Source organism: Girardinichthys multiradiatus, chromosome 12 (assembly GCF_021462225.1).
Source record: "Girardinichthys multiradiatus isolate DD_20200921_A chromosome 12, DD_fGirMul_XY1, whole genome shotgun sequence".
NCBI lineage: Eukaryota > Metazoa > Chordata > Actinopteri > Cyprinodontiformes > Goodeidae > Girardinichthys > Girardinichthys multiradiatus.
The window spans coordinates 50,127,593-50,140,331 of record NC_061805.1 but is presented as its reverse complement, the minus strand read 5'-3'; the positions used below and the strand labels follow the sequence as shown (position 1 = coordinate 50,140,331).

Sequence of the window (12,739 nt, the reverse complement as noted above, 5' to 3'; positions counted from 1 at the left end):
TCAAGTGGTAAAAATAAAGCATAAATTAAATGTTTTGTACCACCGTTATAATGCTGCCTATCTGCCTATTGTTTCAATGGCACAAAAACACAATCCCATTGGAAAATAACACTCCTGCATCACCTTCATTTAAACAGGGTATGCTCTTTGATCACCTCTTAAGGCTGCAACTCAACTATTGCATCAATGACCCAATAATAACATTACCCTATATACACTATGAGGATACTCTAATGCGCTGATGAAGATTCACTGCTGGATACTTGAAACTTAAAGTGAAACTGACAGCATGACCTATTTTCTGGTTAAATTGTCCAATATCTAAACGAGCATTCGGGAGCGCTTAAAGTATTGAATTTTTATTTTAAACTGGTGAACTTTAATTAATAAAAAAAAATATTCAAATGGGACGATGACTCACAGCAAAATTAGCATACCCTGTCCTGACACAGTAAAACACTGTGAATACCACACCCAAGATTCCAATATACATGGGCATTTAACCTTTTAACAACAGGAACACATAACAAGCAGCAGACATACTTTAAAGACTTGTAGCGACTTGATTTGACCCCCAAACCCCATGACTTTCACAAGTTTAGACCCATGTAACACACATTTTGTAATACACATCCATGGCAAGATAGGAAGCAGTGTGACGGCAGCTTCAGTGTAGAGAAAGTGTAAAGTCTTCCCAGTATGATCCCGAGTTCTGGCTGTGTGTGGGCCTTGGCCTCTTGGTGGAGCGCTGCGGCACAGACAGCGGTCGTAAAGAAGCTGAATTGTCTTTCACACCGGTGCAATAAAAGGCTCACGTTACCGTCCTGTCAGGGCTGGGCCGTGCAGCCAGCCAGGTCTCTGAGCCCAGACACAAACACCTTTCTGTGGGTGCGGGAGCAGGCGGTTTGGCCCCAGCTTAAAACATTCCCTAATGGTTGGGGAGGCTCACTCTCACTTTGGATGGAGACTGCTTTGTCTGAGATAAGCAAGACGGGTTTGTAGACTTTGGGTCGAGTTCAGGACAGGTGACGGCCGTGCACACACAACTCTTAATACTCCTGAAATGGAAGTGAAACAAGATATGTTCATTCAGAATTAGATTAATGTTACTAGACTGAAGTATGTGGCAGTCAGAGCTGTTCTCAGTTGTCAGAAAAAGGCTAAAGAAGTTAAAACATCATCAAGACTTTAAAAGCTGTCAAACGTTGTCTCAATATTCCAGTTTATTTTCCAAAAATTACAAAATTATGAAAATCAGACACAAACCATTCAAACTGTAATAAATAAATACTTTATCACACAGAGTGAAGTGAGATAAACAGAGACCGAGATGACAGCAGGAGTCCACCTGTTTCTCCAGAAAACATTAAGATGCCTCAGTCAGACTGTTGTCTGGGTGGCTGCTCCTCATGACGTCTATGGCACCTTCAGGACGTATAAAACAGCGAATATTGCTTTACAGTCTGATAACTCTCAGAAGCCATGTGCTTCTTTTCTCTAAAGATGGAAAAGAGAAGGAAGAGAGGATGGGAAGAGGCGAGCAGACCAACATTTTCCCCTGAGAAACATCTCTAAGTACAATTTATATATTTTGGCGAGATAAACCATCTGCTGGTCTGATCATCTCATAAATTTCTCTGTCAGTTTTACAGGGTCGTCTCGGCCGTCTGTCTCAGAGACGGTGCTGTGTGTGTCCTGGGCTCTGATCTGAGGTCTAATTCACCTCACATTTTACATCAGGTCACTTTTGTTTGTTTATCATCTGGCTTCAGCCACTGGTGGATTCCTGAGATAACTGCTTAAATAGTCTACCAGCCAAAAAGCAGTTTTGAAGCAGAAATTCCACATGATGGCTGGTTTTCATCTTTCCTGACAGGTATTTGGTGAGTTTCCAGTTGCTTGTCGAGCCGTCAGAGTGACCAAGGCTTTACTTCCAGCCGTTCATCTCTTTGAGCTTGCTGATGCTCGTCCCTTTAACAGGTGTGGAGGGTGGGGGACTGCAAACCGGAAGGATGGGGGTGCTGGACCCTCGAGTCCACAGCTTCTCTGTGGGGACTTTCCAAAGTGTCCGAGACGACTTCTTCTTTGGTTTTTCTGTTTTTTCTTTGGAAGAACCTGGGGACATGGTCTGGAGAGGGGAGAGAGCAGGATTAAAGATCAGACCCACCTTCTGACCTACTGTAGCAACTTATCTCTTTTTGGTAAAGAACGTTTTGAAAGTATTCACAACCATGAAATATTGTTACTGTTTGTGATGTTTCAACCTCAAACTGCAATGCATGTTATTGAGATTTTATGTGAAAAAGCCACCCAAAGGAAAAGGATTTATGGTTTTCAAAGTACTTTCTAACTAAAATCCTGAAAAGTCCGATGTCCAGTATTCAGCCCCCCTGAGTCAATACTTTGTAGAACCACCTTTCATGTTTCCCTTTTGGGTCTGTTTCTACTAGCTTTGCAGAACTACAGCCTGAAACATTTGCTTGTTCTTCTTCACCAAGCAGCTCCAGCTCAGTCAGATTGGATGCAGAGACTGTGAACACGCGTTTTCAAGTTTTGCCCCATTTTCTCAATCAGTTTCAGGTCTGGACTTTGACTGGACCATTCTAACACATACATTAGCTTTGATATAAACAATTAAATTGTAGCTCTGGTTGAATGTTCAAGGCTGTTTTCCAGCTGGAAGGTGAACCTCAGATATAGCTTAATCCGCCTTCCCATCACCTCTGGTCAGCTTCCATGTCCCTGCTGAGCAAACACATCCCCACAGCATGATGCTGTCACCACCATGTTTCATGGTGGGCGTAGTGTGTTGAGGATGTTACTTTAATTTAATACACAGCATGTTAGTTTTCTTCTGTGATTAATGCTCTCCCCGCCCAGCCTGTCAGTTTAGGTGAACATCCATGTCTTGGTAGGTCTGCAGATGATCCATTCTCTTTCCATGTTTAGATGATGGCTGGAACAGAGCTCTGTGAGATGTCCTGATGTTCTCTATCAAACCTATGAGGCCTTCACAGAACAGAAGTATTTAGACTCAGATTAAATCACACAGGTGGACTCTTTTTACTAATCAGGTAACTTCTAAAAGCAACTGGTTTCACTGGACTTTCTTTAGGGGTATTATTTTAAAGGGGACTGGATACATACTGTATGTACAGTACCACCATGTATCATTTTGCTTCTAGTTCAACAGTAAGTGCTACTTTGTGTTGGTCCATCCGTCACATTAAATCCCAATAAAAACACTGAAGCATGTGGTTGCAACCTGGCAAAATGTGAAAACGTTTCTGGTATTTGATATTCCTGCAAGTCTCTGTGTATTGTGAACGTAACATACGCAGCAGCAGAGAGTAAAACAGGTGATCTTTGCAGCATTTCCCCCCGTCCCTGCATAACGATTTTTCTTCGGGAGCAGCAGCACGAAGGACACAGCCAGAGACAGATGGTAGAAGCTGTGGACGTAGGCGTAGTCCCACTCCTGCAAGGGAAAAGAAGACAGCAAGACTCCATAATTAAAACCCAAACAATAGACTCACAGGTCAACGTCAAACAGTTATCTACTGGGCTTGGCTTTATTTTGATGATGAGTCACCTCAAAGTAGAAGCGCAGCATCAATGCGAGAGCGCCGAAACAGCAGCCTGGACCGACCTGCTGCGTGTAAACGGTCCTCTCTGGATAAACGGCCCTCAGCTGCTTCATCTTCTGAAGCTGGAACAGCAGGACACCGTCACTCAGATCAACCCAACAGACAATAAAAAACTTATCTGACTGCGGAAAGCAGATTAAAAAATAAAAGAAAAAGAAAATTTAAAATGAGGATGGTAAAGGAAAAGGTAAAATGAAAGAACTCAATATATTAGACTTTAAAGGAGAAGTTAAAGGTTCCTTAGTTGTTTCTTTCAGCTGTCCCTCACCCATTTGACAGTGATGATGAAGACGGCTGATCCGATGGGTCCAGAGTAGATTCCGTAGCCCCAGCGGTCCTGGTAGATCCTAACAGCGATGGTCAACACTCCAAACATAGTTATACTGGAGCGCTGGGGTTCATCGAAGTCTCCCAGGGCTGGAGCAAGGAGACAAGAGACAGGTTCATACTGGGGATCTTTGGGTCTCGTCCTCCCTGAACAGCAGGAAATGGATGCTACACTGCAGAGATGTTTTTTCATGCCGATCAGGTCACAGTTTGATCAAATTTAGAACAAATCTAAGTCATTCCTGTTACTTCAACACCAGGTAACAAGTAGGGAGGTCTGACTCCAGTTTGAAAGACAGTAACTTGTCGCGACCAGTAAGAGACTTTAAAAATGTATCGGAACCAATCGGAAACCTGGATTTAAAGTAGTCCCATTCTAGATTACCTCTGAATGAAGACTTAGGCATTACAGCTCTGGAGACATTTTAAAAACATGTTTGACATACAAAAAGACACAGGGATTAGTGGACTCAGACGTCCACTGTCTGACATTCAACACATAATTTATTGTAAAACCTCAGAGGCTTAGATAGGGTAGGACCAAACACGTGTATGCCTCTAACAAGAATGTCTGCGCACATGTGTTCACAAATCAAAGACACAGCAAATGTTAGCAACAACTGCAGCAGGCCTGGCCGGTTTAAATCTCAGTGAGTCCACAGTTCTTCAGAACAATCATTCCGAGTAGTTTTACCATAGTTTTACCTGTGAGTGTGACCCACATCGAGAGTGCCGTGCCGTAAACACTGAAGTACTCCAGAATGTCGTATCTCATAAAACACAGGATGGAGAGGCCTGGACCATCACATGCATGATAAATCTGCAGGAACACAGTCAAATATTTACAGTTTCACCAGGATAGATTAGATTAAATTCAGCTCAGAACAACTGAAACCCTTCAAAATAAAGTTACAGTAAAAAGAAGATTTATATTCCACGTAATAGTCAAATAATTTATTTTAAAAATTAAGTCAAATTGAATTTATATATATAAAAAAAAAATCCTAAACAAAGAATATTAAAAGACAAAATTTCCAATTTCCAATTTTTTAAAACTTTTTTTAAATAAACCCTCAAAATGTAAAACAATAAAAAAAATGTGTAAACATTTTAAAATCAACTTTTTATTTTATTTTAGATTGTTGAAAACTTTCATATGTAAGAAAAGTTATTTTCACATTTAAAATAATTTTAACTACAGATTAATCATAATGCTATTTAAGAGCAATCATTTAGTTAGGAAATTGACATTTTAATAAAAAATTTATTGACATTCCTAAAACATTTTTTTTGATAAACCTTTAGATGAGTAACAGTATGAAAAATACGTCATATAAATACCTGTGTTTTAGCCTTTCTAAACATATTTTTAGGTAAATAAAGTAGATAAATGTGCAGACAGAAGGTGTTTTTTATTCATACTGCAGGTAAACGCTGCATTAAATCAGTTTAAACTGGATCTCAACAAGTAACACGAGATCTCTCAGGCAAACAGTTGAAGCGAACTCTCACCGCAGTGAAGAACATGGTGAAGAAGTAGACCATGGCCTCGGTGTGGAAGCCCCTCTTTGCAGCCACGCTGGCTGCCGGCAGGAACACCAGGCTGCTGACGGTCGGAAGCAGCATCTTGGCGATAAAAGCACCCATGACTGGATCAAATGCTCAGCAAACTCCAAAAGGTTTTACATAAGAACAAATCCTCAACGCGAGGCTTCAGCTGAGGGAACAGAGCTCCTCCAGCCTCTTATCCTTGCTGTTCTTCAGGCTGCATTTATGTTGAAACACACTCCCTCACACCCAGCTGTCCACTTTGGCCATTTAAAGTTTAAATGTCCCTCAGATGACAGCTCCATGCTGGATAGTGGGGCAATGTTTTTGGCTGCAGCTGTTTGCATACCAGCAACATGGGAGAGGCTTCATGTGGGGCGAGGACCAACAATTTACACTGAATGTATCTGTGACCTTCTAGGTCTACATGAACCATGTATGTGTGGGTTAAAATGCTGCCATCTGATTGCTGTTCTGTCTGGGTTCTGTTGACAATAACGTCGCCAGAAAAAATGTTCAGATTCTGACGTAATTTGTTCTACATGGAGACCTGCATGGATCAGTTTGTAAGGAGCTGGACATGCTGTCTATTATGGGCACCAGAGACTTTAAGTGCTGGTACCAAGTGTGTGATTTTAGGGTTATCAGGCAGTTACTGAAGCATCTGACAGTCGGTCCAAACAATGAAAGAAGGTTAGCAGATGTAGAGGATGCCTCATAGATCCATCAGAATCAGTGCCAACAGCTTACTCTAATGCTCCTTTCTAATAATTGTTTTTCTGTCAGTCTACTCAGGCATAGGAGTTTTATCACTTTATGTCTCCGTCACAAATGATGTCAATGAAAGGTGATAGTTTACTGCACCTTTCATTCACAAACCCAGGAAATGTAAGCTTAGTGCACACCTCTAAACAATGCTGTTGGCTAAACCTGGACATGTGCAAAATATTCAAGTCCAGACCTTTTTTTTTTCTCCGAATATATTCAAGGGAGCCTCGAAGTTCATGTAACTGTGAGAATGGACCTGGAGGTAGGATAATTAGGAATTCATCTTCAGTAATGAGTTTGTTCCTCTGGATTGTTGTGGAGAGAGGAGGCTGAGCTGAAACGTTAAGCTCTTGATTTACTGGTCCAGCTACATTCAAACCTTCACCTACCATTGAAAGAATTTGTTCCCAGATGAACAAATCCTCAGCTGGTGGGTCCTGTCTTCTTCTTCTCTTCTGGTCTGTGCCCACATAGGAGTCATGGAGGCCATGAGTGACTGGGATATGGACACCAGTTTGTTGAGCCTTTACTGGCGTTTCATTCAAACACCTACATTAGGAGGAAACAATTATCATATTGCAGGAATAAGGAGGGTGATAATTTGTCTCGTCCAAGCTTTGTCATATCATAAATGTAGATTTTTTACCTTTTTACTGAAGCCACTCTGAGACTTGGTGGGACATTTAAGAGAATTTTCACTCATTGGAAAAGGTTTGATGGGTGAAAAGTCTTGGTGTCATTCTCCAGCAGAGCTTTGAGGCTAGTCTGATGATTAATGTCAACAGGAGAGGAGAGTAAGAAATGCACAGAGTGAGTGAGTCCAGCTTTCTACAGCTCCCTGCTACTTGGAGGGAATTTGTAGTTTTTATTTGTCACTTCCTGTCGGGGAGAAGATTTTATAGCCGGTTTCGCTCTGTGGTTGCTCGTCTCAGCCTCGTCAGATGGCTGTATGTCTTCATTATGGGGTTTATAAGTGTTGTGCTGAAATCCTGCTGAGCTACGGCCATTAAAGTACAGACATCCACTGGGTGCACTGGTAAAATCTTCTGCTGTGAGAGTAAAAACATGTTGCAGAAGTTTGCAGCTTTACTGTTATTTAAATATGATTTTTTAAATAGTTTTTCCTTTTATTTTATTTGTATTTATGTCTTAAGTGTTGGACAAAATCTCCAATCATCATCATAACAGACTGTTATCGAAGATGGAAGAACTAAAGTTTAAAAGAGAGTAATGTCAAAGCGCCACAGTGAGTCACACCTGACAGGTCAAACAAAATATGGGAAAATATGGAATTAAAAATGATAATAAGATAAACCGAGACATTTACAGCTGTGGTCAGTTGGGAAAGTGTAGAACCGCTCATCATGAGCATGACTGACGCTGATGATTCGTCACTCTTCAGAGCCGTAGGACAGAAGCTTAACGTTAGTCTGCTTCATCCACTTTAAAACCAGTTTGGATGAACGAGTGCTGGTGTTGGACCACCAGGTTTTCAAGTTAAACTGTGAACTGTGCATTTTCCAGTGTTATTAATACGCTTTCTTTACTCCATAATAATAAGAAATCAAACTACATTGAGAAAAGTCAGACCTCATATTCTGTACATTTGCCAAGTTTTTTCCCATGTCTCTGTGTCAAAATATACATCTTCTGAATTCATTGTTCATGTATGAGAAGAAGCATCTTTTTACCAGCTTCACTGAATTATTAGTGGAAGTTAGAGCTAACATAAACCTGTAAGGCTACTCTGAGTAAAACCGGATTACAAGCAAACAGCTGATCCAGGGACAGTTAACAGCTGTTTTTAACACCAACCAGTTTGATCCTATGGTGGTCAAAGCTGTGTGGATATGTAAATAAACACCATGTGACACATAAGGCTAATTAGTGCTTACTTCCTCCCAAAGAAGCCTTATTTGACTCTGATCTGCCCAGGGAGGATTTCTGAAGACGGTCTGCCAGCAGTTGTTCTCTGCTGCTCCCCACTCAGCTGTTGCACCTGCTCAAAGGCTCGAGGCAGCAGCACAAAGGGTCCAGTATCACAGAGGAGTCTGACCACATGTCTCAGATTCCCAGAGAGTTTTATCAACCAGAGCTGGCAAAGTATGGGGAAAATGCTCTTGGGTTTGATGGTTTTGGAAAAACTGTTGAGGCTGAACCACACCATCTGCCAGGAATTAACTGTAAATATAGACGCAAACAAATTTGTTTGCAACTCTGGTTAGGATTGTCTAAGGCAGCAGCATGATCTCATGATCTGAAAATCTGACTATAACCCAACCTTTAATTTGAGGACAGTTTAGTGGAGGAAAAAAATCTATGCCCAAAAAACATAGTTTTAGCAAAATCAGTGATCCCACAACAATTAACACCTCTGCTGTCAATATTTGTACAGTCCTGTTTGGCTGATAAGACTGTACCTACATGGGGTGTCAAAGTTCAATCTTATTTTCATCTGACCAAAGGTCAGAGTTCTAGTTAAAGATGCAGTAAAGGTTAACAAACTCCACACATTTACATGTGTGATGGCAGGACAGAAAAGGGTTTTTGGGATGTAGACAGAGTCTAAAGGTTGGTATTGAGACCTGAAGACCCCAAAATGCTCCTCTTCTGTGCATTTCTTCATATTTTCATACCCCAGTGAAACAGAAAGTCATTGACTGCTAATTAGAAGTTTACAGGAACTCCGATTGACCTAAACAAAATAAAATGTACCTTTAAAAACTTGTTTTTGTGTGTATTGTTTTACTCATTCGGTTATTCTAGTTTTTCCTCGCTCCCCTTCCTCCTTTTCGTGTTCATTCTGTGTCATTTTAACACACCTTCTATGTTCCTGCAATTGGATTTAAGCTGCAGTAGGTAACTTTTGTAAAAATGTATTTTTTGCATATTTGTTAAAACTGTCACTATGTCCTGACAGTACAATATGAGAAAGATGATCTGTGAAAAAAAATCAAGCTCCTCTGACTCCTCCCCAATAAGAACCAGGAGGAAGGTCTTAGTGGTGTCAATCACACTTGTGTTTTGCCGACCAGCAATCTGGACGATGCTATGCGCAGGGGTGTGTGTGTGTGTGTGTGTGTGGGGCGGGGGGGGGGGGGGCATAATCAATGTAAAGCATATCATAGCTATTTAACAGACATCATCAGTGACCCTGCTTACTAGCCAGTGTGTTTAAAAAAAATCCACCCTCTACATTATTCTGCCTACCTCCTGCCTGCATTTGGGTGCTCAAACACTGCAAAATGTGACAAAATATACTTTAATTATCATTTATGTAATAGGAATGTAATATGACCTAATCTAAAGTATACCTTCCATCCATCCATGAATCTTCAGATCCTTTTGGGTGATCCCAAGGTGTTTCCAGGCCAGAATGCATGTGTAGCTGCTCCAAGAACTTCTGGGTCTGCTCTAGGGTATCCTCCCATTAGACAACAGTACCAGCACTGGATGGAGTTTATTAAATGTCACATTGTGGATTTGCATCATATCTTGTAATTTCCCTCTATGTGGGGCATGCAGATGTCGTATGGCCCAATGTTTAGGGTTAGTGGGAAGACGGGAGCCTCTCAAATGCTATGTTGTTCTGCATTGTGTTGTAAAGAGTTGCCCAAATTACTTGTATTATATAATTTTTTTCTTATTTCAATCATGTTTGGATGTTTATCCTCTGTCTTGGTGAAGCACTTTGACTGATTTTTATCAGTCAAAGGCGCTGTATAAATAAAGGTTACTTAATAACAAAATATTTATTTACACAGTATAACCACCGTGCCTCATGGTAATCCCAGTGTCCCCTATTACACTCCATCCAGGACTGGCAATGTTGTCTAGTGCATCTATGAGGTATCCTCTGTCTCCTGACCTTCTCTCACTGTTTGGACTGACTGTCAGACGCTCCTGCAACTGCCTGATAGCAACATCTCTAAGTTCAGGGAGGCACCACTTATGGCCTCTGGTGTTCGCTGTAGTTGTAGCTGCTTCTTGGCAATGAAATCATTTACATATCTATCTGTGGTCTATACAGGTCGTTCTCAAAATATTAGCATATTGTGATAAAGTTCATTATTTTCCATAATGTAATGATGACAATTTAACATTCATATATTTTAGATTCATTGCACACTAACTGAAATATTTCAGGTCTTTTATTGTCTTAATACGGATGATTTTGGCATACAGCTCATGAAAACCCAAAATTCCTATCTCACAAAATTAGCATATCATTAAAAGGGTCTCTAAATGAGCTATGAACCTAATCATCTGAATCAACGAGTTAACTCTAAACACCTGCAAAAGATTCCTGAGGCCTTTAAAACTCCCAGCCTGGTTCATCACTCAAAACCCCAATCATGGGTAAGACTGCCGACCTGACTGCTGTCCAGAAGGCCACTATTGACACCCTCAAGCAAGAGGGTAAGACACAGAAAGAAATTTCTGAACGAATAGGCTGTTCCCAGAGTGCTGTATCAAGGCACCTCAGTGGGAAGTCTGTGGGAAGGAAAAAGTGTGGCAGAAAACGCTGCACAACGAGAAGAGGTGACCGGACCCTGAGGAAGATTGTGGAGAAGGGCCGATTCCAGACCTTGGGGGACCTGCGGAAGCAGTGGACTGAGTCTGGAGTAAAAACATCCAGAGCCACCGTGCACAGGCGTGTGCAGGAAATGGGCTACAGGTGCCGCATTCCCCAGGTCAAGCCACTTTTGAACCAGAAACAGCGGCAGAAGCGCCTGACCTGGGCTACAGAGAAGCAGCACTGGACTGTTGCTCAGTGGTCCAAAGTACTTTTTTCGGATGAAAGCAAATTCTGCTTGTCATTCGGAAATCAAGGTGCCAGAGTCTGGAGGAAGACTGGGGAGAAGGAAATGCCAAAATGCCAGAGGTCCAGTGTCAAGTACCCACAGTCAGTGATGGTCTGGGTGCCGTGTCAGCTGCTGGTGTTGGTCCACTGTGTTTTATCAAGGGCAGGGTCAATGCAGCTAGCTATCAGGAGATTTTGGAGCACTTCATGCTTCCATCTGCTGAAAAGCTTTATGGAGATGAAGATTTCATTTTTCAGCAAGACCTGGCACCTGCTCACAGTGCCAAAACCACTGGTAAATGGTTTACTGACCATGGTATCACTGTGCTCAATTGGCCTGCCAACTCTCCTGACCTGAACCCCATAGAGAATCTGTGGGATATTGTGAAGAGAACGTTGAGAGACTCAAGACCCAACACTCTGGATGAGCTAAAGGCCGCTATCGAAGCATCCTGGGCCTCCATAAGACCTCAGCAGTGCCACAGGCTGATTGCCTCCATGCCACGCCGCATTGAAGCAGTCATTTCTGCAAAAGGATTCCCGGCCAAGTATTGAGTGCATAACTGTACATGATTATTTGAAGGTTGACGTTTTTTGTATTAAAAACACTTTTCTTTTATTGGTCGGATGAAATATGCTAATTTTGTGAGATAGGAATTTTGGGTTTTCATGAGCTGTATGCCAAAATCATCCGTATTAAGACAATAAAAGACCTGAAATATTTCAGTTAGTGTGTAATGAATCTAAAATATATGAATGTTACATTTTCATCATTACATTATGGAAAATAATGAACTTTATCACAATATGCTAATATTTTGAGAAGGACCTGTATGTGTAACAAAGAAGATCCAAACAGCACAGCTCCTTCACAGTTCCTTGCTGAACTGTTTTTGTCAGTAAATGTTACTAAATAATTTTTAAAAATTAGTAGTAGATGTAATTTAGCCAGATTTTTCTTAAAGCTTTATATTCTTAAATGCAATTGCTTTTAACTGTTTTATCTCACATCCAGAAAAGTCAAATTTCTTCCTCTGAATATTTTCTCTGCGGTTCTGTTTATGAAAGGTTTAATTGCTCTTTGTCTGGAGGCACCAACCCTAATGACTCACAACACTTTGCATGCGGCTCATGGGCACACACACTAAAAATCCCACCCGTGGGAGTGTTACTTGTTTCGGGTGCAACACATTTATTCAACAGCCTGCCTTTGATGAACTGTCACATGGTCATATTACTGGTCTGGGAGATGGTCTGAACTGCTTCCATCAGCAAAGTAATGGAGGGGGCACTGTTGAAGAACCTCAGCAGCAGAGGTGAAGTCCAACAGTAATGCTTGAATGTTTCTATTATGGTTATTATTCAAACTTGTTGGCGACAGGGGGGAAGTTAAATATGTATTTTATTTTATTTTGAAGTGTTTCTTTTTTCTGCTTGTAATGTTGGTCAAAATTCTTCTTATGAAAAACCCAGACAGCTTTTATTGGGTGAAAAGTGTCTATAAAAGCTGTCTGTCTATTTGTTACTTTGTCCATTCGTAAAGATATCAGAGTTTTAGAATAATTGAATATTAAGCATGGACCAACTATGACCTGTAAAGTCAGATGAATAAACTGAACTTTATTTTAACTAGAAACTCAACTCA

General features: G+C 41.1%; 1 protein-coding gene across 2 annotated transcripts; it reads right to left on the bottom strand.

Annotated features, from left to right (window-relative positions):
• Positions 1–1,201: 1,201 nt before the first annotated feature.
• On the bottom strand, positions 1,202–5,804 carry mymk (myomaker, myoblast fusion factor). Of its 2 annotated transcripts, none has more exons than XM_047382160.1 (6): positions 5,487–5,804; positions 4,680–4,794; positions 3,916–4,064; positions 3,593–3,769; positions 3,338–3,478; positions 1,202–2,128 (listed from the first exon to the last, which is right to left on the bottom strand). In XM_047382160.1, the coding sequence occupies exons 1-6, from the start codon at positions 5,619–5,621 to the stop codon at positions 1,928–1,930; spliced, it is 918 nt and encodes a 305-aa protein (XP_047238116.1). In that variant the 5' UTR covers positions 5,622–5,804; the 3' UTR covers positions 1,202–1,927. The 2 variants fall into 2 exon arrangements, with proteins under 2 accessions (XP_047238116.1, XP_047238117.1); XM_047382161.1 differs by having other exon boundaries at positions 3,593–3,709.
• Positions 5,805–12,739: the final 6,935 nt, after the last annotated feature.